Source organism: Scyliorhinus canicula, chromosome 12 (assembly GCF_902713615.1).
Source record: "Scyliorhinus canicula chromosome 12, sScyCan1.1, whole genome shotgun sequence".
In the NCBI taxonomy this organism is placed as follows: Eukaryota; Metazoa; Chordata; class Chondrichthyes; order Carcharhiniformes; family Scyliorhinidae; genus Scyliorhinus; species Scyliorhinus canicula.
Window position 1 is genome coordinate 73,945,363 of NC_052157.1, and position 26,460 is coordinate 73,971,822.

At 43.1% G+C, this 26,460-nt stretch overlaps 1 protein-coding gene across 1 annotated transcript in view; it reads left to right on the plus strand.

Annotated features, from left to right (window-relative positions):
• The window catches only part of erfl1 (Ets2 repressor factor like 1), a 43,974-nt gene that overhangs the window by 5,094 nt on the left and 12,420 nt on the right, over positions 1 to 26,460 (plus strand). The window contains exons 2-4 of the mRNA XM_038813062.1: positions 16,553 to 16,787; positions 17,886 to 18,069; positions 21,051 to 21,192. Of these exons, the coding sequence (XP_038668990.1) occupies positions 16,553 to 16,787; positions 17,886 to 18,069; positions 21,051 to 21,192 (561 nt within the window). The remainder of the gene's footprint in view (positions 1 to 16,552; positions 16,788 to 17,885; positions 18,070 to 21,050; positions 21,193 to 26,460) is intronic.

Here is a 26,460-nt window from a genome sequence, read left to right on the forward strand (position 1 = left end):
GATAACAGTCTCTATAACAGTCTCTATAACAGTGTCTATAACAGTGTCTATACAGTGTATATAAAAGTGTCTATAACAGTGTCTATAACAGGAGTCTATAAGAGGTGCCTATAACAGTTGTCTATAACAGTGACTATACAGTGTCTATAACAGTGTCTATAACAGTGACTATAACAGTGTCTATAACAGTGTCTATAACAGTGACTATAACAATGTCTATAACAGTGATTATAAGTGTCTATAACAGTCTATAACAGTGTCTATCACAGTGTCTATTACAGTGTCTATAACAGTGTCTATAACATTTTCTATAACAGTTACTATAACAGTGACTCTAACAGTGACTATAACTGTGTCAATAACAGTGACAATAACAGTGTCTATAACAGTGTCTATAACAGTGAAAATAACATTGACTATAACAGTGTCTATAAGTGTCTATAACAGTGACTCTAACAGTGACTATAACAGTGTCAATAACAGTGACAATAACAGTGTCTATAACAGTGTCTATAACAGTGACTATAACAGTGACTATAACAGTGTCTATAACAGTGACTATAACAGTGTCTATAACAATGACTATAACAGTGTCTATAACAGTGACTATAACAGTGACTATAATAATGTCTATAACAGTGTCTATAACAGTCTCTATAACAGTGTCTATAACAGTGTCTATAACAGAGTCTATAACAGTGACTATAACAGTGTCTATAACAGTGTCTATAACAGTGACAATAACAGTGACTATAACTGTGACTATAACAGTGTCATTAAAGTGACTATAACAGTGTCTATAACAGAGACTATAACAGTGTCTATACCAGTGTCTATAACAGTGTCTATAACAGTGACTATTACCGTGTCTATAACAGTGTCTAAAACAGTGACTATAACAGTGACTATAATAATGTCTATAACAGTGTCTATAACAGTCTCTATAAAAGTGTCTATAACAGTGTCTATAACAGTGTCTATAACAGAGTCTATAACAGTGTCTATACCAGTGTCTATAACAGTGTCTATAACAGTGACTATTACCGTGTCTATAACAGTGTCTAAAACAGTGACTATAACAGTGACTATAACATTGTCTATAACAGTCACTATAACAGTCACTATAACAGTGAATATAACAGTGACTCTAACAGTGACTATAACATTGACTATAACAGTGACTATAACAGTGACTCTAACAGTGTCTATAACAGTGACTATAATCATGACCATAACAGTGACTCTAACAGTGACTATAACAGTGTCAATAACAGTGACTATAACAGTGACTATAACCGTGTCTATAACAGTGTCTATAACAGTGACTATAACAGTGTCTATAACAGTGACTATGACCGTGTCTATAACAGTGTCTATAACAGTGACTATAACAGTGACTATAACAGTGTCTATAACAGTGACTATAACCGTGTCTATAACAGTGTCTATAACAGTGACTATAACAGTGTCTATAACAGTGACTATAACCGTGTCTATAACAGTGTCTATAACAGTGACTATAACAGTGACTATAACAGTTTCTATCACAGTGACTATCACAGTGTCTATAACAGTCTATAACAGTGTCCATCACAGTGTCTATTACAGTGTCTATAACAGTGACTATAACAGTGTCTATAACAGTGTCTATAGCAGTGACTATAACAGTGTCTATTACAGTGACTATAACCGTGTCTATAACAGTGTCTATAACAGTGACTATAACAGTGTCTATAACAGTGACTATAACCGTGTCTATAACAGTGTCTATAACAGTGACTATAACAGTGACTATAACAGTGTCTATCACAGTGACTATAACAGTGTCTATAACAGTCTATAACAGTGTCCATCACAGTGTCTATTACAGTGTCTATAACAGTGACTATAACAGTCTCTATAACAGTGTCTATAACAGTGACTATAACAGTGTCAATAACAGTGACAATAACAGTGTCTATAACAGTGTCTATAAGAGTGACTATAACATTGACTAAATCAGTGTCTATAAGTGTCTATAACAGTGATTATAACAGTGAATATAATAGTGACTATAACAGTGACTACAACAGTGTCTATAACAGTCTCTATAACAGTGTCTATAACAGTGTCTATAAATGAGTCTATAACAGTGTCTACAACAGTGTCTATAACAGTGACTATAACAGTTTCTATAACAGTGTCTATAACATTGACTATAACAGTGTCTATAAGTGTCTATAACAGTGATTATAACAGTGACTATCACAGTGCCTATAACAGTGACTATAACATTGACAATAACAGTGTCTATAACAGTGTCTATAACAGTGACTATAACAGTGTCTATAACAGTGACTATAACATTGACTATAACAGTGTCTATAATAGTGTCTATAACAGTGACTATATCAGTGACTATAACAGTGTACATAACAATGACTATTACAGTGTCTATAACAGTGACTATAACAGTCTCTATAACAGTCTCTATAACAGTGTCTATAACAGTGTCTATAACAGTGACTATAACAGTGTCTATAACAGTTCTATCACAGTGTATATAACAGTGTCTATAACAGTGACTATAACAGTGACTATAACAGTGTCTATAACAGTGTCTATAACAGTGACTATAACAGTGACTATAACAGTGTCTATAACAGTGTCTATAACAGTGACTACAACAGTGTCAATAACAGTGACTATAACAGTGACTATAACAGTGACTATAACAGTGACTATAACAGTTTCTATAACAGTGACTATAACCGTGTCTATAACAATGACTATAACAGTGTCTATAACAATGACTATAACAGTGTTTACAACAGTGACTATAACAGTGACTCTAACAGTGACTATAACAGTGACTATAACAGTGACTATAACAGTGTTTATAACAGTGACTGTAACAGTGTCTATAACAGTGACTATAACAGTGTCTAAAACAGAGTCTATAACAGTGTCTATAACAGTGTCTATAAAAGTTTCTATAACAGTGACTATAACAGTGTCTAGAACAGTGTCTATAACAGTGTCTATAACAGAGTCTATAACAGTGTCTAGAACAGTGTCTATAACAGTGTCTATAACAGTGACTATAACAGTGTATATAACAGTGTCTATAACAGTGATTATACCAGTGACTATAACAGTGTCTATAACAGTGTCTATAACAGTGTCTATAACAGTGACTATAACAGTGTATATAACAGTGTCTATAACAGTGATTATAACAGTGACTATAACAGTGTATATAACAGTGTCTATAACAGTGATTATACCAGTGACTATAACAGTGTCTATAACAGTGTCTATAACCGTGACTATGACAGTGACTATAACAATGACTATAAAAGTGTCTATAACAGTGACTATAACAGTGATTATAACATTGACTATAACACTGACTATAACAGTGACTATAACAGTGTCTATAACAGTGTATATAACAGTGTGTATAACAGTGTCAATAACAGTGACTATAACAGTGTCTATAACAGTGTCTATAACAGTGACTATAACTGTGTCTATAACAGTGACTATAACATTGACTATAACAGTGTCTATAACAGTGACTATAACATTGACTATAACAGTGTCTATAACAGTGTCTATATCAGTGACTATAACAGTGACTATGACAGTGACTATAACAGTGTCTATAACAGTGTATATAACAGTGTCTATAACAGTGTCTATAACAATGACTAATACAGTGTCTATAACAGTGACTATAACAGTCTCTATAACAGTCTCTATAACAGTGTCTATAACAGTGTCTATAACAGTGTCTATAAAAGTGTCTATAACAGTGTCTATAACAGAGTCTATAAGAGTGACTATAACAGTGTCTATAACAGTGACTATAACCGTGTCTATAACAGTGTCTATAACAGTGACTATAACAGTGTCTATAACAGTGTCTATAACAGTGACTATCACAGTGTCTATCACAGTGACTCTAACAGTGGCTATAACAGTCTATAACAGTGTCTATCACAGTGTCTATTACAGTGTCTATAACAGTGTCTATAACATTTTCTATAACAGTTACTATAACAGTGACTCTAACAGTGACTATAACTGTGTCAATAACAGTGACAATAACAGTGTCTATAACAGTGTCTATAACAGTGAAAATAACATTGACTATAACAGTGTCTATAAGTGTCTATAACAGTGACTCTAACAGTGACTATAACAGTGTCAATAACAGTGACAATAACAGTGTCTATAACAGTGTCTATAACAGTGACTATACCATTGACTATAACAGTGTCTATAACAGTGATCATAACAGTGACTATAACAGTGTCTATAACAGTGATTATAACAGTGTCTATAACAGTGACTATAACAGTGACTATAATAATGTCTATAACAGTGTCTATAACAGTCTCTATAACAGTGTCTATAACAGTGTCTATAACAGAGTCTATAACAGTGACTATAACAGTGTCTATAACAGTGTCTATAACAGTGACAATAACAGTGACTATAACTGTGACTATAACAGTGTCATTAAAGTGACTATAACAATGTCTATAACAGTGACTATAACAGTGTATATAACAGTGACAATAACAGTGACTATAGCAGTGACTATAACAATGTCTATAACAGTGACTATAACAGTCACTATAAGAGTGACTATAACAATGACTATAACAGTGACTATAACAGTGTCTATAACAGTGACAATAACAGTGACTATAACAGTGACTATAACAGTGTTTATAACAGTGTCTATAACAGTGACTATAGCAGTGACTATAACAGTGTCTATAACAGTGTCTAGAACAGTATATATAACAGTGACTATAACAGTGTCTAGAACAGTGTCTAGAACAGTGTCTAGAACAGTGTCTATAACAGTGACTATAGCAGTGACTATAACAGTGACTATAACAGTGACTATAACAGTGTCTATAACAGTGTCTATAACAGTGACTTTAACAGTGACTATAACAGTGTCTATAACAGTGTTTATAACAGTGACTATAACAGTGTGGATAACAGTCACTATAACAGTGACTATAACAGTGTCTATAACAGTGTATAACAGTGTCTATAACAGTGACTATAACATTGTCTATAACAGTGCCTATAACATTGTCTATAACATAGACTATAACAGTGGCTATAACAGTGACTATAACAGTGTCTAGAACAGTGTCTATACCAATGTCTATAACAGTGACTAAAATAGTGTCTATAACAGTGTCTATAACATTGTCTATAACAGTGTCTAGTACAGTGACTATAACAGTGACTATAACAGTGACTATAACAGTGACAATAACAGTGACTATAACAGTGACTATAACAGTGACTATAACAGTGACTATAACAGTGTCTATAACAGTGTCTATAACAGTGACTATAACAGTGTCTATAACAGTGTCTATAACAGTGACAATAACAGTGACTATAACAGTGTCTATAACAGTGTCTATAACAGTGACTATAACAGTGACTATAACAGTGTCTATAACAGTGACAATAACAGTGACAATAACAGTGACTATAACAGTGACTATAACAGTGTCTATTACAGTGACAATAACAGTGACTATAACAGTGACTATAACAGTGTCTATTACAGTGACAATAACAGTGACTATAACAGTGACTATAACAGTGTCTATAACAGTGACTATAACAGTGTCCATAACAGTGACAATAACAGTGACTATAACAGTGACTATAACAGTGACTATAACAGTGTCTATAACAGAGTCTATAACAGTGTCTAGAACAGGATCTATAACAGTGTCTATAACTGTGACTATAACAGTGACTATAACAGTGACAATAACAGTGACTATAACAGTGTCTATAACAGTGACTATAACAGTGACTTTCACAGTGACTATAACAGTGACTATAACAGTGACAATAACAGTGACTATAACAGTGACTATAACAGTGTCTATTACAGTGACAATAACGGTGACTATAACAGTGACTATAACAGTGTCTATAACAGTGACTATAACAGTGTCCATAACAGTGACAATAACAGTGACTATAATAGTGACTATAACAGTGACTATAACAGTGTCTATAACAGAGACTATAACAGTGTCTAGAACAGTATCTATAACAGTGTCTATAACTGTGACTATAACAGTGACTATAACAGTGTCTATAACAGTGTCTATAACAGTGTCTAGAACAGTGTCTATAACAGTGACTATAACAGTGACAATAACAGTGACTATAACAGTGACTATATCAGTGTCTATAACAGTGTCTATAACAGTGTCTATAACAGTGACTATAACAGTGTCTATAACAGTGTCTATAACAGTGACTATGACAGTGACTATAACAGTGACAATAACAGTGACTATAACAGTGACTATAACAGTGACTATAACAGTGTCTATAACAGTGACTATAACAGTGACTATAACAGTGACTATAACAGTGTCTATAACAGTGACAATAACAGTGACTATAACAGTGACTATAACAGTGACTATAACAGTGACAATAACAGTGTCTATAACAGTGACTATAACAGTGTCTATAACAGTGACAATAACAGTGACTATAACAGTGACTATAACAGTGATTATAACAGTGACAATAACAGTGACTATAACAGTGACTATAACAGTGACTATAAGAGTGACAAAACAGTGTCTATAACAGTGTCTATAACAGTGACAATAACAGTGACTATAACAGTGACTATAACAGTGACTATAACAGTGTCTATAACAGAGTCTATAACAGTGTCTAGAACAATATCTATAACAGTGTCTATAACTGTGACTATAACAGTGACTATAACAGTGTATATAACAGTGTCTATTACAGTGACTATAACAGTGTCTATAACAGTGTCTAGAACAGTGTCTATAACAGTGACTATAACAGTGACTATAACATTGTCTATTACAGTGACTATAGCAGTGACTATAACAGTGTCTAGAACAGTGACTATAACATTGTCTATTACAGAGTCTATAACAGTGTCTATAACAGTGACTATAACAGTGACTATAACAGTGTCTATAACAGTGTCTATAACAGTGTCTATAACAGTGACTATAACAGTGTCTATAAGTGTCTATAACAGTGTCTATAACAGTGTCTCTAACAGTGTCTATAACAGTGTCTATAACAGTGACTATAACAGTGTCTATAAGTGTCTATAACAGTGTCTCTAACAGTGTCTATAACAGTGTCTATAACAGTGACTATAACAGTGTCTATAACAGTGACTATAACAGTGTCTAAAACAGTGACTATAACAGTGTCTATAAGTGTCTATAACAGTGTCTATAACAGTGACTATAACAGTGTATATAACAGTGTCTATAACAGTGACTATAACAGTGACTATAACATTGTCTATTACAGTGACTATAGCAGTGACTATAACAGTGTCTAGAACAGTGACTATAACATTGTCTATTACAGAGTCTATAACAGTGTCTATAAGTGTCTATAACAGTGTCTATAACAGTGTCTATAACAGTGTCTATAACAATGACTATAACAGTGTCTATAACAGTGTCTATAACAGTGACTATAACAGTGTCTATAAGTGTCTATAACAGTGTCTATAACAGTGTCTATAACAGTGTCTATAACAGTGACTATAACAGTGTCTATAACAGTGACTATAACAGTGTCTATAAGTGTCTATAACAGTGTCTATAACAGTGACTATAACAGTTTATATAACAGTGTCTATAACAGTGACTATAACAGTGTCTATAACAGTGACTATCACAGTGACTATAACAGTGTCTATAACATTGACTATAACAGTGGCTATAACAGTGACTATAACAGTGTCTAGAACAGTGTCTATAACAGTGTCTATAACAGTGACTAAAATAGTGTCTATAACAGTGTCTATAACAGTGTCTATTACAGTGACTATAACATTGACTATAACAGTGGCTATAACAGTGACTATAACAGTGTCTATTACAGTGACTATAACAGTGACTATAACAATGACTATAACAGTGTCTATAACAGTGTCTATAACAGTGTCTATTACAGTGACTATGACAGTGTCTATAACAGTGACTATAACAATGACTTTAACAGTGTCTATAACAGTGACTATAACAGAGACTATAACAGTGACTATAACCGTGTCTATAACAGAGACTATAACAGTGACTATAACAGTGACTATAACAGTGTCTATAACAGAGTCTATAACAGTGACTATGACAGTGTCTATAACAGTGACTATAACAGTGTCTATAACAGTGACTAAAATAGTGTCTATAACAGTGTCTAGTACAGTGACTATAACAGTGACTATAACAGTGACAATAACAGTGACTATAACAGTGACTATAACAGTGACTATAACAGTGTCTATAACAGTGTCTATAACAGTGACTATAACAGTGTCTATAACAGTGTCTATAACAGTGACAATAACAGTGACTATAACAGTGTCTATAACAGTGTCTATAACAGTGACAATAACAGTGACTATAACAGTGTCTATAACAGTGACTATAACAGTGACTATAACAGTGACTATAACAGTGACAATAACAGTGACTATAACAGTGACTATAACAGTGTCTATAACAGTGACAATAACAGTGACTATAACAGTGACTATAACAGTGGCTATTACAGTGACAATAACAGTGACTATAACAGTGACTATAACAGTGTCTATAACAGTGACTATAACAGTGTCCATAACAGTGACAATAACAGTGACTATAACAGTGACTATAACAGTGACTATAACAGTGTCTATAACAGAGTCTATAACAGTGTCTAGAACAGGATCTATAACAGTGTCTATAACTGTGACTATAACAGTGACTATAACAGTGACACTAACAGTGACTATAACAGTGTCTATGACAGTGACTATAACAGTGACTTTCACAGTGACTATAACAGTGACTATAACAGTGACAATAACAGTGACTATAACAGTGACTATAACAGTGTCTATTACAGTGACAATAACAGTGACTATAACAGTGACTATAACAGTGACTATAACAGTGTCTATAACAGTGTCTATAACAGTGACTCTAACAGTGTCCATAACAGTGACAATAACAGTGACTATAACAGTGACTATAACAGTGACTATAACAGTGTCTATAACAGAGACTATAACAGTGTCTAGAACAGTATCTATAACAGTGTCTATAACTGTGACTATAACAGTGACTATAACAGTGTCTATAACAGTGTCTATAACAGTGTCTAGAACAGTGTCTATAACAGTGACTATAACAGTGACAATAACAGTGACTATAACAGTGACTATATCAGTGTCTATAACAGTGTCTATAACAGTGACTATAACAGTGTCTATAACAGTGTCTATAACAGTGACTATGACAGTGACTATAACAGTGACAATAACAGTGACTATAACAGTGACTATAACAGTGTCTATAACAGTGACTATAACAGTGACTATAACAGTGTCTATAACAGTGACAATAACAGTGACTATAACAGTGACTATAACAGTGACTATAACAGTGACAATAACAGTGTCTATAACAGTGACTATAACAGTGTCTATAACAGTGACAATAACAGTGATATAACAGTGACTATAACAGTGACTATAACAGTGACTATAACAGTGACTATAACAGTGACTATAACAGTGACAATAACAGTGTCTATAACAGTGACTATAACAGTGTCTATAACAGTGACAATAACAGTGACTATAACAGTGACTATAACAGTGACTATAACAGTGTCTATAACAGTGACTATAACAGTGTCTATTACAGTGACAATAACAGCGACTATAACAGTGTCTATAACAGTGACTATAACAGTGTCTATAACAGTGACAATAACAGTGACTATAACAGTGACTATAACAGTGACTATAACAGTGTCTATAACAGAGTCTATAACGGTGTCTAGAACAGTATCTATAACAGTGTCTATAACTGTGACTATAACAGTGACTATAACAGTGTATATAACAGTGTCTATTACAGTGACTATAACAGTGTCTTTAACAGTGTCTATAACAGTGTCTAGAACAGTGTCTATAACAGTGACTATAACAGTGACTATAACATTGTCTATTACAGTGACTATAGCAGTGACTATAACAGTGTCTAGAACAGTGACTATAACATTGTCTATTACAGAGTCTATAACAGTGTCTATAACAGTGACTATAACAGTGACTATAACAGTGTCTATAACAGTGTCTATAACAGTGTCTATAACAGTGACTATAACAGTGTCTATAAGTGTCTATAACAGTGTCTATAACAGTGTCTCTAACAGTGTCTATAACAGTGTCTATAACAGTGACTATAACAGTGTCTATAAGTGTCTATAACAGTGTCTATAACAGTGTCTCTAACAGTGTCTATAACAGTGACTATAACAGTGTCTATAACAGTGACTATAACAGTGTCTATAACAGTGACTATAACAGTGTCTATAACAGTGTCTATAACAGTGTCTATAACAGTGACTATAACAGTGTATATAACAGTGTCTATAACAGTGACTATAACAGTGACTATAACATTGTCTATAACAGTGACTATAACAGTGACTATAAACATGTACTATGAACAGTGACTATACATTGTCTATAACAGTGTCTATAACAGTGTCTATACAGTGATCTATAACAGTGTCTATAACAGTGTACTATAACAGTGACTTATAACAGTGATCTATAACAGTGACTATAACAGTGACTATAACAGTGTCTATACAGTGTCTATAACAGTGACTATAACAGTGTCTATAACATTGACTATAACAGTGACTATAACAGTGACTATAACAGTGACTATAACAGTGACTATAACAGTGTCTATAACAGTGTCTATAACAGTGTCTATAACAGTGACTATAACAGTGTCTATAACAGTGTCTATAACAGTGACTATAACAGTGTCTATAACAGTGACTATCACAGTGACTATAAACAGTGTCTATAACATTGACTATAACAGTGACTATAACAGTGACTATAACAGTTGTCTAGAACAGTGCCTATAACAGTGATCTATAACAGTGACTAAAATAGTGTCTATAACAGTGTCTATAACAGTGTCTATTACAGTGACTATAACATTGACTATAACAGTGGCTATAACAGTGACTATAACAGTGTCTATTACAGTGACTATAACAGTGACTATAACAATGACTATAACAGTGTCTATAACAGTGTCTATAACAGTGTCTATAACAGTGTCTATTACAGTGACTATGACAGTGTCTATAACAGTGACTATAACAATGACTTTAACAGTGTCTATAACAGTGACTATAACAGAGACTATAACAGTGACTATAACCGTGTCTATAACAGAGACTATAACAGTGACTATAACAGTGACTATAACAGTGTCTATAACAGAGTCTATAACAGTGACTATGACAGTGTCTATAACAGTGACTATAACAGTGACTATAACAGTGTCTATAACAGAGACTATAACATTGACTATAACAGTGACTATAACAGTGTCTATAACAGTGACTATAACAGTGACTATAACAGTGTCTATAACAGTGACTATAACATTGACTATAACAGTGACTACAAGTATTTATAACAGTGAATATTACGTTGAGATGTCTTGAGAAAGCATATCCTTCAGGACCCAGCTTGCAAATTCCTGCCTATCTCCAACTACTGTTTAACCTTCCAGCCTTTGAGATACTGCTGTTGTCCTGTTGACTTGAAAATCTTTAACTCACTGTTTTGAAAGAAACTGCTAACCTCTCCACAGACAGATCTCAACTGACTATTAAGAGCAGCTGCTTGCTTGTCTGTTCACATCCCAATTTAAACTGAATTTTAAAACTGCAAACTCAACACCTGACTGCTTCAGTCTCTGGCTCCTCCCATCAACTACATTATCTTACTAAAACTACACTGCCATAACTATCTACTCCCCAGGGAACTCTCTTCATATTAATAAAATTCCATTCGCCCAAATTCAGCAATGAAATGCCCAAGGCTGGAGTGAACCATGATCTTGCTTTTATGATGCTTTCATTGCACCCCTGTCTCCAAAAAGGCTGCTGCCTTTTAAACCAGTGTTTTTAAAAACATGACTGCAGCAGTCACACAGTAGCCCAGGCTTTGTACCCTTACTACACCTAGGGGGCTGAGAACAAGGGAACACTGTCTCAGAATAAGGGGTCAGCCATTTTGGACTGAGATGAGGAGGAAGTTCTTCACTCAAAGGGGAGGATCTTTTGAATTCTCCACCCCAGAAGGTTGTGGCGGCTCCATCACTGAGTGTGTTCAAAATTGAGATCAATGGATTTCCCCATATTAATGACATTAAGGGATTTAGAGGTTTGTGCAGAAAATGGGACTGAAGTAGGAGATCAGCCATGATCAAATCGAATAGCGGGGCAGGATTGAGAAGGTCCGAGTGTTCTTGATTAAATTTGAGATAGATCGACAGACTGATCCGGAACATAAGACACACAGCAATTGGTCCAGTCTTTTCTTACTGCTTCACGTGAGCAAATAGTTCGAATCGTATTCCCCACGTCCCCTTCATCCTCCAATCCAATCTGATCTCGACAGTTCCTGCCCCAACCATTAACCCCAATGTGTATCTCACAGCCTCACCATGGCATGAATTGCTTCTCCTGCCCTCTTATTTGAATTGCCTCAGGTTTAATCTGGTTTCTCTCTCCTTCTGTCCTCTCAGATGAGGTACAAAGAGCTTTACAGCACAGAAAGAGGCCCTTTGGCCCATCATGTCTGCAGCAGCCATCAAGCACCTATCTATTCTAATCCCATTTTCCAGTACTTGGTCCATAGTCTTGTATGCTAAGAGTGCTCATCTAAATGCTTCTTAAATGTTGAGGGTTCCTGCCTTTACCAGCCTTTCAGGCAATGAGTTCCAGATTCCCACCACCTCCTATTGAAAAAAGGTATTTCCTCAAATTCCCTCTATTTTTCCCCACTCCTTACTTTGAATCAATGCCCAATGGTAATTGACCCCTCTCTCAATAACAGACTGTTAATGTCACTGCACTAGTAATCCAGACGCCTCGACTAATGCCGTTGGTTCAAACTCCACCATGCAACTCAGGGAAGAAAGCCCTGGATTGAATGTTGCCCTCGGTAGCAACCAAGAAACTATGATTGATTGATGTGCAAACCCATCTTGTTCACGAACGCACTTTTGTGGGAGGAAATCTGCCGTCTTTACCCAGTCTGGCCAACATGTGGCTCCAGACCCACAGCAATGAGCTTGACTCTTCACAAGCCACTCAGCTCAAGGGTGTTTAGGTTTGGACAACAACTACAGGCCTTGATATGGCACACACATTCCCATGGTAGGAATAAAAAACACAGAAGATTGGTTAAGAATTCATGTCGTGTCATAAGACCAAAAGCGGGGATGTTCACTAACTGCACAATGTTCAGCACCATTAACGACTCCTCAAACACCGAAGTCGTCCATGTCCAAATGAAGCAAGATCTGGGCAACATCCAGCTTGGGTTGACAAGTGGCAAGTGACATTCGCGTCACACAAGAGCCAGTCTATAACCATATCCAACAAGAAAGAATCAAACCATCTTCCCTGGACATTCAATGGCACTATCATTGCTGAATCCCCCACAATCAACATCCTGGGGGTTACCATTGACCACCAGCTGAACTGGACTAGCCACAGCAATATGGCTAAAACAGCTGGTCAGAGGCTGGGAATCCTGTGGTGAGTAACTCATCTCCTGACTTCCCAGGGTCTGTCCACCATCTACAAGGCACAAGTCAGGAGTGTGATGGAATACTCCCCACTTGCCTGGATGAGTGCAGCTCCAAAAACACTCAAGAAGCTTGACATCATCCAGGACAAAGCAGCCCGCTTGATTTCTACCCCTTCCACAAACATTCACTCCCTCCATCACCAACGCACAGTAGCAGCTGTGTGTACCAGCAGGAAATCACGAGATTTCCTTCGACAGCACATTCCAAACCCACCATCTAGAAGGACAAGAGCATCAGATGCCTGGGAACCCCACCAGTTGAGGTTCCCTTCCTAGTCACTCACCACCCTGACTAGGAAATGTATCAGCTGTTCCTTCACTGTCGCTGGATCACAATCCTGGAGCTCCCTCCCTAACAGCAGAATAGGTGTAGCTACACATCAGGGACTGCAGCAGTTCAAGAAGGTGGCTCACCACCACTTTCTCAAGGGGCAATTAGGGATGGGCAATAAATGCTGGGTCTAGCCAGCGAAGCCCACATTTCATGAATTAACGAAAGAAAAATTACATTTGGACTTTTTATATTCAGTACCCTGTGATATAGAATTACACCCCTCTTTTCACAACTTTATTAACCTGAGATTCCGCTGATGATTACAGCACAGAAGGAGACCGTTCAGCCTATCAAGCCCTTGCCGGCTCTCTCTGGAGCCATCCCCAGCTTCACAGCTTGAGGGTCCCAGGTTTGATTCCGGCTTGGGTCACTGTCTGTGTGGAGTCTGCACATCCTCCCCGTGTGTGCGTGCGTTTCCTCCGGGTGCTCCGGTTTCCTCCCACAGTCCAAAGATGTGCAGGTTAGGTGGATTGGCCATGATAAATTGCCCTTAGTGTCCAAAATTGCCCTTAGTGTTGGGTGGGGTTACTGGGTTATGGGGATAGGGTGGACCTTGGGTAGGGTGCTCTTTCCAAGAGCTGGTGCAGACTCGATGGGCCGAATGGCCTCCTTCTACACTGTAACTTCTATGATTCTATGATTCTATGTAAATGTCAACTCTAACCAGGCAGCAGAAACCTGCAATTGTGTCCATGTTCTGTTTGTCATGAAGTCAGTTGTCAGTTCATAATAACAATACTGGTCATGTTTTAATATCAAAATATGACTTCCACCACCACCGTTTCTACCATCACCTACTGCACCCCGGCCCCCTCTCCAGCCCCAGCCTGCCCCACGCACAATTATATCCAAAATGATTGTCGGAAATCTCCCGGCAATCAAGCCAATGAGATCTTCCGATCCCAACGGAGCACCAAACCGCGGGTTTTCTGGTGGCGAGGGGTGCAGTCAATGGGAAAGCCCGTTGACAACTGCAGGATCAGAGGGTCCTGCCGCCAGACAACAGCAGGCCACCTCCGCCTGGGGATGCACGCAAATCCCTTTGTCATAACTCTGTGCCCCCTCCCCTCCCCACCACCCCACCCGTGTCCCTTGTGCCAATAAATAAAGAATATAGTTTTTTTTCTTTACCTTTTCTAAGCTTACCATAATCTTGTACAAACGTTCCAAGATCTTCTTCACTCCAAGACCAACTGCAGTTTCTCTGACCTGGAGAATCATGGGCAGTTTTGCTCTCCTTACCTAAGGAAGGATATGCTTTGCCACCGAGGGAGTGCAGGGAAGATTCCCCAGACTGATTTCTGGGATTATTGTACAAAGCGAGGATGGGTCGATTGGGGCCAGCATTCCTGGAGTTTTGAAGAATGAGATAGGATCCAGGGATGGTGGTTCCTCTGACTGGTGGTGGAGGGGGAGGGGGGGGGGGGGGGGGGGTGCGAATGGTGGCTCTAGAACAAGGCATCACAATCCCAAGATACGGAGTAGGTCATTTGGGACTGAGATGGGGAGAGACCTCTTCACTTAGAGGAGGGTGAACCTGTGGAATTCTTCACCACTGAAGGCTGTGGAGGCCAACTCACTGAATATAAGAAGGAAATAGATTGATCTCTAGACTCTAAATGTGTCAAGGGGAAAGTGGGTATGGCGTTGAGATGAAGAATCAGCCGTGATCATGTTAAATGTTGGAGCAGGCTTGAAGGGCGGAATGGCCTCCTCTTGATTGCTGCAGCAACAAGCCATCAGGTAATGCTCCAGTAACCCAGGGGTGGGCAAACTACGGCCCGCGGGCCGCATGCGGCCCGCCAAAGGTATTTATGCGGCCCACCAAGTCATAAAAAATTTTTTTTTTTTTTTTTTAAGGTTAATGGGGGTGGGGGGGGGGGGTGTTGGGTTACTGGCATAGGGTGGATACATGGACTTGAGTAGGGTGATCATTGCTCGGCACAACATCGAGGGCCGAAGGGCCTGTTCTGTGCTGTACTGTTCTATGTTCTATATGAGGCACCCAGAATCATAACCGGGTGAAGTAATTATTTTACTTAATATACTACGCGGCCCTTTAAAATTGTGAATTTCTGAATGTGGCCCTTGCACGGAAAAGTTTGCCCACCCCTGCAGTAACCTGTTCATTGTTCCAGTATTCCAGCCATCAAACTGGGATCACCGTCTTGGAGGGTGGCAGATTGGAGTGGAAGCTTCTCCTAACTGCCTCCCTGATGTACCGTCAATTACCACGAGACGAGAATGGTGAAACAATCGAGGCTTTATTGCACAAGATGTTGTGCCTCTTGCAGCTGGAACCAGAATGGGAGCAGCGCAGGGGAGCACACACTTTTATACACCGCCTGCTGGGAGGAGCCAGCAGCCAGGGATTTACCGTAGTACCTGTAACACCTGGGCAGTGCCCTAATACATGCAATATATCACTAGTGGTGTTTGCCACACTCACCTTCCTGCTAATTTCTCCCCAGGCTTTGCGTTCCCAGACTGGGCCTACAAACCGGAGTCGAGTCCCGGATCCCGACAGATCCAGCTCTGGCACTTCATCCTGGAGCTGCTTCAGAAGGAGGAATATCAGAACATTATCGCCTGGCAAGGAGATTACGGCGAGTTTGTCATCAAGGACCCGGATGAAGTGGCCAAGCTGTGGGGCATCCGCAAGTGCAAACCCCACATGAACTACGATAAGCTGAGTCGGGCCCTCAGGTAATACTTCATCTGCTGCCTCCCTGTCTCCCTATCCCTAACACTCTCTCCCTCCATCTCTCCCTCCCTCCTTTGTTCCCACCCTCCCTCTTTCTTTCTCTCCTTCCCCCACTCCCTCCCCCTCTCTCTCCCTCCCTCCCTCCTCCCTCCTTCCCTCTCTCCCTTACTCTCTCTATCCCCACTACCACCCTCTCTCCATCCCTCTCTCCCTCCCTGCCTCTCTCCCTCCACCCCTCCTCCCTTCATCCATCCCACCTTCTGATGGGGATCTTCATACAGACAGTCTGACAAATGGTGACCAGTGACAGTTCCCTGAGATCACTGTGTCTGTTGGGGCTCACGATGTAGGGGAGGTAAAGACACTTTGTAGTCTCACTCTGGGCTTCTCCGCTGCCTTGCTCTGCCTTAGTCACTCCAGGATTCCTCACGTCACTCTGGGGGCATTCTGTGTAGCCCTGGGTGTCACTGTGCCAACTTGGGGGTGTCCTGTGTCTGTTCGGAGGTCCTTGTGTCATTCTGGTGGTCTTTGTGTCTGTCTGGGAGTCTCTGGTGTCCTGTTTGGGGTGGGGGGTGATGCATGAGGCCCGGGGTCGTGGGGGGGCGCATGAGCACTGGGGGTGGGGGGGGGGAGCAGGGGGGGTGCGTGAGGCCTGGGGGTGGGGAGGGCGGGGAACAGGGGGGGGATGCATGAGGCCTGGGGGTGGGGGGGCGGGGAGCCGGGGGGGGGGTGCATGAGGCCCGGTGGGGGGGCAGGGGGGGTGCATGAGGCCAGGGGGTGGGGCAGGGGGGGATGCATGAGGCCCGGTGGGGGGGCAGGGGGGGGCATGAGGCCGGGGGGGGGGGGTCAGGGGGGAGATGCATGAGGCCAGGGGTGGGCGGGGGGATGAATGAGGCCAGGGGTGGGCGGGGGATGAATGAGGCCCCGGGGGGGGGGGGGGGGGGGGGGGGCAGGGGGGGTGGCAAGGGGGGGTGGGGGTGGCAAGGGGGGCATGAGGCCCGGTGGGGGGGGGGGGGGGGGGAGAGGGCAGTGCTATCTCAGTCTCTCTCTCAGTCTCTCCATATCTCTCACACATTCCGACTCTGGCTGCTCTTTTCCAGGTATTACTACAACAAACGAATCCTTCACAAGACCAAAGGCAAGCGGTTCACCTACAAGTTTAACTTTAGTAAAGTAATCCTGGTGAATTACCCACTGCTGGATATGAGCCATTCACAGCTGCTGCTCACATCCAACCCATTCAGCAGCACCCAGGGCCAAGAGTGCTCGCCGGTCACCACCGAGGTAAATCACAGTGGAAGTACAAACACTCGGGGGCTCCACTTCTCATTTAATCCAAGTCCTTTCCAACCATCGCGCATGGTGCTTGCTGACTTAGACTGGCCTCCGCAGCCTTATGGTCCCCTGTTTAAAACTGCCATTATTGTTTTCAGATCCGTTATGACTTCATCCCTTCCCTATCTCTGTAACCTCCACCAGCCCCAAAACCCTCCCTATCACAGCAACCTTCGCCAACCCCGACAACCCTTCCACTTCTGTAACCTCCACCAGCCCCAAAACCCTCCCTCTACTTGTAATCTCTCCAGCTCCTACAACCCTCCCTATCTCTGTAACCTCCACCAACCCCTAACCTTCCCTATCCCTATAATATCTCCAGCTCCTTCAACCTTCCCTATCCCTGCAACTTCCACCATCCCCTAACCCCCCCTATACTTGTAATCTCTCCAGCTCCTACAACCCTCCCTATCTCTGTAACCTCCACCAGCCCCTAACCTTCCCTATCCCTGTAATATCTCCAGCTCCTACAACCCTCCCTATCCCTGCAACCTCCACCATCCCCTAACCTTCCCTATCCCTGTAATCCCTCCAGCTCCTACAACCATCCCTACTGTAGCTTTCTCCAGCACGAACAACCCTCCCTGTCCCTGTAGCCTCCTCCTGCCCCAACAACCTTCCCTGTCCGTGCAAACTCCACCCATTACAACTTTCCTTATCTCTGTAACCTCCTCCAGACCCTACAATCCTACCCATCTCTCTAAGCTCCACCAGCCCCTGAAACGCTCCGTATCTGTCACCTCCTCCATCAACCCACCCTATCTCAGTAACCGCCTCCAATTCTGACAACTGTCCCTATCTTTGTAATCTCCTCCATTCCCAGAGACCCTCCAGACCTCTGTAACCTCCACCACTTCCTACACTTTCCTTCATTCCCTATAACCCTCCCTAGTTCTGTATCCCCTTTCCAGCCCGTACAACCCTTCCCTATCTCGGTAACCTCCTCCAGTCCCAACAACCATCCAAGATCTCTGCACTCCTCCAATTCCGGTCTCCCTGCCCATGTCCAATTTCCATCATTGGTGGCAGGGGGCCTGAACCCTGCAATTCCCTCCCTATATCTCTCTGCTTCTCTGCTTCCTGCTTTCAGGGGCTGCGGAAAGCCTGTCTCTTGGGCAATGCTCTGGGTCATGTGTCTGAATACTTTCTTGGCTCGCTGTCAAATTCTGTTTCATAAATAGCTCTAGTTATGGGATATTTTACTTGGTTAAAGTCTCTTAATCAATATGAGATGTTGTTGCTGTAACCCAGGGAATGGGGCTGTGAAAGGGTGTCGCTTTGATATCACTGAGTCAATCCTGTATCCTCAGGCAAGGTCTACTCAGAGTTCGGAATCATCTTCAGCGATGACTTGAAGGGCATTTGGTGCCTAGTATCAGTTTCAAAAAAACTCTTGTTGATATCCAACCTCACAGAGCTCCCCACTGTCTGAAATTATTTGTTTGTAGCCAAGCCACTGCTGGATTGTCAGAAAGGCGGCTGCCCATTAGCACACAGCAAGTTCTCAAAATGTGACACTGACCAGATAATCATTTCCGTCAGATTGTTGGTTGAATTATTAATATTGGTCCCAGGGTAACCGGGAGAAACACCCCAACTTATCTGCAACAGTGGCCAGAGGAGAGAAATGATTCACAAGCGAGAGCAGTGGAGATCAGCTTGTACAGGGAGCTTTACTCTGTATCTCACCCCGTGCTGTACCTGTCCTTGGAGTGTTTGATGGGGATCAGCTTGTACAGGGAGCTTTACTCTGTATCTCACCTCATGCTGTATCTGTCCTTGGAGTGTTTGATGGACACAGTGTAAAGGGAGCTTTACTCTGTATCTCACCTCGTGCTGTATCTGTCCTTGGAGTGTTTGATGGGGATCAGCTTGTACAGGGAGCTTTACTCTGTATCTCACCTCATGCTGTATCTGTCCTTGGAGTGTTTGATGGGGATCAGCTTGTACAGGGAGCTTTACTCTGTATCTCACCTCATGCTGTATCTGCCCTTGGAGTGTTTGATGGGGACAGTGTAGATGGAGCTTTACTCTGTATCTAACCCCGTGTTGTACCTGCCCTGCGAGTGTTTGATGGAAACAGTGTAAAGGGAGCTTTACTCTGTATCTAACCCCGTGCTGTACCTATCCTGGGAGTGTTTGATGGGGACAGTGTAGAGGGAGCTTTACTCTGTATCTAACCCCGTGTTATACCTGTCCTGGGAGTGTTTGATGAGGACAGTGTAGAGGGAGCTTTACTCTGTATCTAACCCGCTGCTGTACCTGTCCTGGGAGTGTTTGATGGGGACAGTGAGGAGGGAGCTTTACTCTGTATCTAACCCCGTGCTGTACCTGTCCTGGGAGTGTTTGATGGGGACAGTGTAAAGGGAGCCTTACTCTGTATCTAACCCGCTGCTGTACCTGTCCTGGGAGTGTTTGATGGGGACAGTGTAGAGGGAGCTTTACTCTGTATCTAACCCCGTGCTGTACCTGTCCTGGGAGTGTTTGCTGGGGACAGTGTAGAGGGAGCTTTACTCTGTATCTAACCCCGTGTTGCACTGTCCTGGGAGTATTTGATGGGGACAGTGTAGAGGGAGCTTTACTCTGTAACTAACCCTGTGCTGCACCTGTCCTGGGAGTGTTTGATGGGGACAGTGTAAAGGGAGCTTTACTCTGTATCTAACCCCGTGCTGTACCTGTCCTGGGAGTGTTTGATGGGGACAGTGTAGAGGGAGCTTTACTCTGTATCTAACCCCGTGCTGTACCTATCCTGGGAGTGTTTGATGGGGACAGTGTAAAGGGAGCCTTACTCTGTATCTAACCCCGTGCTGTACCTGTCCTGGGAGTGTTTGATGGGGACAGTGTAAAGGGAGCCTTACTCTGTATCTAACCCCGTGCTGTACCTGTCCTGGGAGTGTTTGATGTCATGTCTATTTGTTTTTCTCATGAAGGCCATACAAAACTTGTTAACCCCACCGAGACTTCCGGAACCGGGGGGTCGGGAGCTGCGGAATCCGGTGTTTGATCGTCCCATTCCCGCAGCGGACACGGACAAACTGAGACTTGAAACTGGCCTCGCCTTCTTCAGTTCAGGTGTGTGAGTCTGCGGGAAAAGAGAGAAGGAGGGAGAGAGTCGGAGGAGGGGGGTGGGGTGAGAGGGAGAGGCGGTATGATTAACAGAGCCAGACTGAGACCGGAGTGTGGGGGGGAGAGAGAGAGGGGGGAGAGACAGAGGGAGAGGGTTAGAGAGAGAGGAAGGAGTAGAGAGAGAGTCAGAGATCCGGGGAAATGGAGAGATAGACAGAGCGAGAGCGAGGGACATAAAAAGTTAAGAACATACGAGTTTGGAAGAGGAGTAAACCATATTGACCATCGACCCTGCTCCTCCATTCAATAAGATTGTGGCTAATCTGAATGTGACCTTCAACCGCTGTCTGAGCTGGTTCCCCCATAACCCTTGACTCCGTTGTCCATCACAAACCTGTCTAACGCAAACTTGAACCAAACCAGTGACCCAACTGCTCTCTGCGGAATTTCAAATGCTTAGGGCCCTCTGAGAGAAGAAATTCCTTCTCAGCATCCTCTCAAATAGGAGACCTCTTAATTTGAAATTGTGCCTGCCCCCCACCCGGTTACGCATCGGCCCCCACCCCCCCATGAGAGGGACCATCCTCTCAGCATCCACTCTGTCAATCCTCCTCCGACTCTTATACATCGCAATAAGATCGCTTCTCCCAACGCCAATGTGTATCGGTTTGTTCTGCTCCAACTTCCCTCATGAGAGAAACCCTTACATCCCAGGCTTCAACCTTCTCGGAAATGTTTCCAACACAAGTATATAGATCCTTCAGTAAGGTATTCAGTACTCCAGTCTCACCAAATCCCTGTACATCAAAACTTCCCTTCTTTTATATTCCATCCTTCATGTAATAAAGGCCAACTTTCCATTTGCCTTCCTAATTACTGATTGGTGTACCAGGACACCCAGATCCCTCTGCACTGTGCATTCTGCAGCCTCTCCATTCAAATAAGATTCTGTTGTAACAGTTGTCCGGGAAGGGGTAAGGACAAGAAGAGTGAAAACACAAGGGGGCAAGGAGAGGAAATCAGCACATGAGAGGAGAAGAGAGTGTGAGGAGGATATAAATAAAGAGACGGGAAGAGAGGGAAGAACGAGAGTGAAAGGAAGAGACACGAGAGAGAGGGAAAGGGAGACCGTGAGTCTGAGACAGAGAGAGGCTTGTGAGAGAGAGTTTGGGTAGACATTGAAGAAAGAGGGGGCGATTGTGCAGAGAGGTGAGGAAGGGAAGGAGGGAGTTGAGTGTGGCGAGACTAAGAGAGAGAGTTGGAGAGTGGGGTACAAAGAGAGAGAGTTGGAGAGTGGGGTACAAAGAGAGAGAGTTGGAGAGTGGGGTACAAAGAGAGAGAGTTGGAGAGTGGGGTACAAAGAGAGAGAGTTGGAGAGTAGGCTACAAAGAGAGAGAGCTGGAGAGTGGGGTACAAAGAGAGAGAGTTGGAGAGTAGGGTACAAAGAGAGAGAGTTGGAGAGTGGGGTACAAAGAGAGAGAGTTGGAGAGTAGGCTACAAAGAGAGAGAGCTGGAGAGTGGGGTACAAAGAGAGAGAGTTGGAGAGTAGGGTACAAAGAGAGAGAGTTGGAGAGTGGGGTACAAAGGGAGAGAGTTGGAGAGTGGGGTACAAAGAGAGAGAGTTGGAGAGTGGGGTACAAAGAGAGAGAGTTGGAGAGTAGGCTACAAAGAGAGAGAGCTGGAGAGTGGGGTACAAAGAGAGAGAGTTGGAGAGTAGGGAACAAAGAGAGAGAGTTGGAGAGTAGGCTACAAAGAGAGAGAGCTGGAGAGTGAGGTACAAAGAGAGAGAGTTGGAGAGTAGGGTACAAAGAGAGAGAGCTGGAGAGTAGGGTACAAAGAGAGAGAGTTGGAGAGTAGGGTACAAAGAGAGAGAGCTGGAGAGTGGGGTACAAAGCGAGAGAGTTGGAGAGTGGGGTACAAAGCGAGAGAGTTGGAGAATGGGGTACAAAGCGAGAGAGTTGGAGAGTGGGGTACAAAGAGAGAGAGCTGGAGAGTAGGGTACAAAGAGAGAGAGTTGGAGAGTGGGGTACAAAGAGAGAGAGCTGGAGAGTAGGGTACAAAGAGAGAGAGTTGGAGAGTAGGGCACAAAGAGAGAGAGTTGGAGAGTGGGGTACAAAGAGAGAGAGTTGGAGAGTGGGGTACAAAGAGAGAGAGTTGGAGAGTGGGGTACAAAGAGAGAGAGTTGGAGAGTAGGGTACAAAGAGAGAGAGTTGGAGAGTGGGGTACAAAGAGAGAGAGCTGGAGAGTGAGGTACAAAGAGAGAGAGTTGGAGAGTGGGGTACAAAGAGAGAGAGTTGGAGAGTGGGGTACAAAGAGAGAGAGTTGGAGAGTGGGGTACAAAGAGAGAGAGCTGGAGAGTGAGGTACAAAGAGAGAGAGTTGGAGAGTGGGGTACAAAGAGAGAGAGTTGGAGAGTGGGGTACAAAGAGAGAGAGTTGGAGAGTGGGGTACAAAGAGAGAGAGTTGGAGAGTGGGGTACAAAGAGAGAGAGCTGGAGAGTAGGGTACAAAGAGAGAGAGTTGGAGAGTAGGGCACAAAGAGAGAGAGTTGGAGAGTGGGGTACAAAGAGAGAGAGTTGGAGAGTAGGGTACAAAGAGAGAGAGTTGGAGAGTGGGGTACAAAGAGAGAGAGTTGGAGAGTGGGGTACAAAGAGAGAGAGTTGGAGAGTAGGGTACAAAGAGAGAGAGTTGGAGAGTGGGGTACAAAGAGAGAGAGCTGGAGAGTGAGGTACAAAGAGAGAGAGTTGGAGAGTGGGGTACAAAGAGAGAGAGTTGGAGAGTGGGGTACAAAGAGAGAGAGTTGGAGAGTGGGGTACAAAGAGAGAGAGTTGGAGAGTGGGGTAGAAAGAGAGAGAGTTGGAGAGTAGGGTACAAAGAGAGAGAGTTGGAGAGTAGGGTACAAAGAGAGAGAGTTGGAGAGTGGGGTACAAAGAGAGAGAGTTGGAGAGTAGGGTACAAAGAGAGAGAGTTGGAGAGTGGGGTACAAAGAGAGAGAGCTGGAGAGTGAGGTACAAAGAGAGAGAGTTGGAGAGTGGGGTACAAAGAGAGAGAGTTGGAGAGTGGGGTACAAAGAGAGAGAGTTGGAGAGTGGGGTACAAAGAGAGAGAGTTGGAGAGTGGGGTACAAAGAGAGAGAGTTCGAGAGTGGGGTACAAAGAGAGAGAGCTGGAGAGTAGGGTACAAAGAGAGAGAGTTGGAGAGTGGGGTACAAAGAGAGAGAGTTGGAGAGTGGGGTACAAAGAGAGAGAGTTGGAGACTGGGGTACAAAGAGAGTGAGTGGATGCCACAGGAAGAATGAAACAGGATGTCTGCATGTGTGTGAGAGAGAGTGAGTGAGTGAGTGAATGAGTGGGTGAGTGAATGGGTGGGTGAGTGAGTGAGTGAGCGAGTGAGTGAGTGAGTGGGTGTGTGGGTGGGTGAGTGCGTGTATGACAGTATGTGTGTGTGTGAGAGAGTGAGTGAGTGTGAGTGAGTGAGTGAGTGAGTGGGTGAGTGAGCGAGTGCGTGTATGACAGTATGTGTGCGTGAGAGAGTGAGTGAGTGTGAGTGTGAGTGAGTGAGTGGGTGAGTGAGTGAGTGCGTGTATGACAGTATGTGTGTGTGTGAGAGAGTGAGTGAGCGGGTGAGTGAGCAAGTGAGTGAGCGGGTGAGTGAGCGAGTGAGTGAGTGGGTGAGTGGGTGGGTGGATGAGAGAGTGAGCGAGCGAGCGAGTCAGTGTGAGTGAGTGGGTGAGTGGGTGGGTGGATGAGTGAGTGAGCGAGCGAGCGAGTGAGTGAGTGAGTGGGTGGGTGAGTGGGTGAGTGCGTGAATGATAGTATGTGTGTGTGTGAGAGAGTGAGTAAGTGAGTGAGTGAGTGAGTGGGTGGGTGAGTAAGTGAGTGAGTGGGTGTGTGTATGACAGTATGTGTGTGTGAGAGTGAGTGAGTGAGTGAGTGAGTGAGTGAGTGAGTGAGTGAGTGAGTGAGTGAGTGAGTGAGTGAGTGAGTGGGTGAGTGAGCGACTGCGTGTATGACAGTATGTGTGTGTGTGAGAGAGTGAGTGAGCGAGTGAGTGAGTGAGTGGGTGGGTGAGTGGGTGAGTGCGTGAATGATAGTATGTGTGTGTGAGAGAGTGAGTGAGTGGGTGAGTGAGTGAGTGAGTGAGTGAGTGAGTGGGTGGGTGAGTGGGTGAGTGAGCGAATGCGTGAATGACAGTATGTGTGTGTGAGCGAGTGAGTGAGTGAGTGAGTGAGTGAGTGAGTGAGTGAGTGAGTGAGTGAGTGGGTGAGTGAGCGAGTGCGTGTATGAGAGTATGTGTGTGTGAGCGAGTGAGTGAGTGAGTGAGTGAGTGGGTGGGTGAGTGGGTGAGTGAGCGAGTGCGTGAATGACAGTATGTGTGTGTGTGAGAGAGTGACTGAGTGAGTGAGTGAGTGAGTGAGCGAGTGAGTGAGTGAGTGGGTGGGTGAGTGGGTGAGTGAGCGAGTGCGTGAATGACAGTATGTGTGTGAGCGAGTGAGTGAGTGAGTGAGTGAGTGAGTGAGTGAGTGAGTGAGTGAGTGAGTGGGTGAGTGAGTGCGTGTATGACAGTATGTGTGTGTGTGAGAGAGTGACTGAGTGGCTGTGAGTGTGAGTGAGTGAGTGAGTGGGTGAGTGAGTGAGTGCGTGTATGACAGTATGTGTGTGTGTGAGAGAGTGAGTGAGTGAGTGAGAGAGTGAGTGAGTGAGTGAGTGGGTGAGTGAGTGAGTGAGTGCGTGTATGACAGTATGTGTGTGTGTGAGAGAGTGAGTGACTGTGAGTGTGAGTGAGTGAGTGCAAGGTATGTGTGAGGGAGAAATGTCCACTGAGCTATGATTCGTCCTATGCTGCACTTTATTGATGGGAACCAAAGGTCACAAGGGTCAGCGCTGAAGTGGGAGTTACAGGCAGAAGACTGAAGAGGGGAATACAGGGGTCAGCGTGGATTTAGGAGGATACAGGGGTCAGGGTGGGTTTAGGAGGATACAGGGGTCAGGGTGGGTTCAGGAGGATACAGGGGTCAGGGTGGCATTGGGAGGATACAGGGGCCAGGGTGGATTTAGGAGGATGCAGGGGTCAGCGTAGATTTAGGAGGATACAGCGGTCAGGGTGGGTTTAGGAGGATACAGGGGTCAGGGTGGGTTCAGGAGGATACAGGGGTCAGGGAGGCATTGGGAGGATACAGGGGCCAGGGTGGGTTTTGGAGGATACAGGGGCCAGGGTGGGTTTAGGATACAGGGGTCAGGGTGGGTTTAGGATACAGGGGTCAGTGTGGGTTTAGGA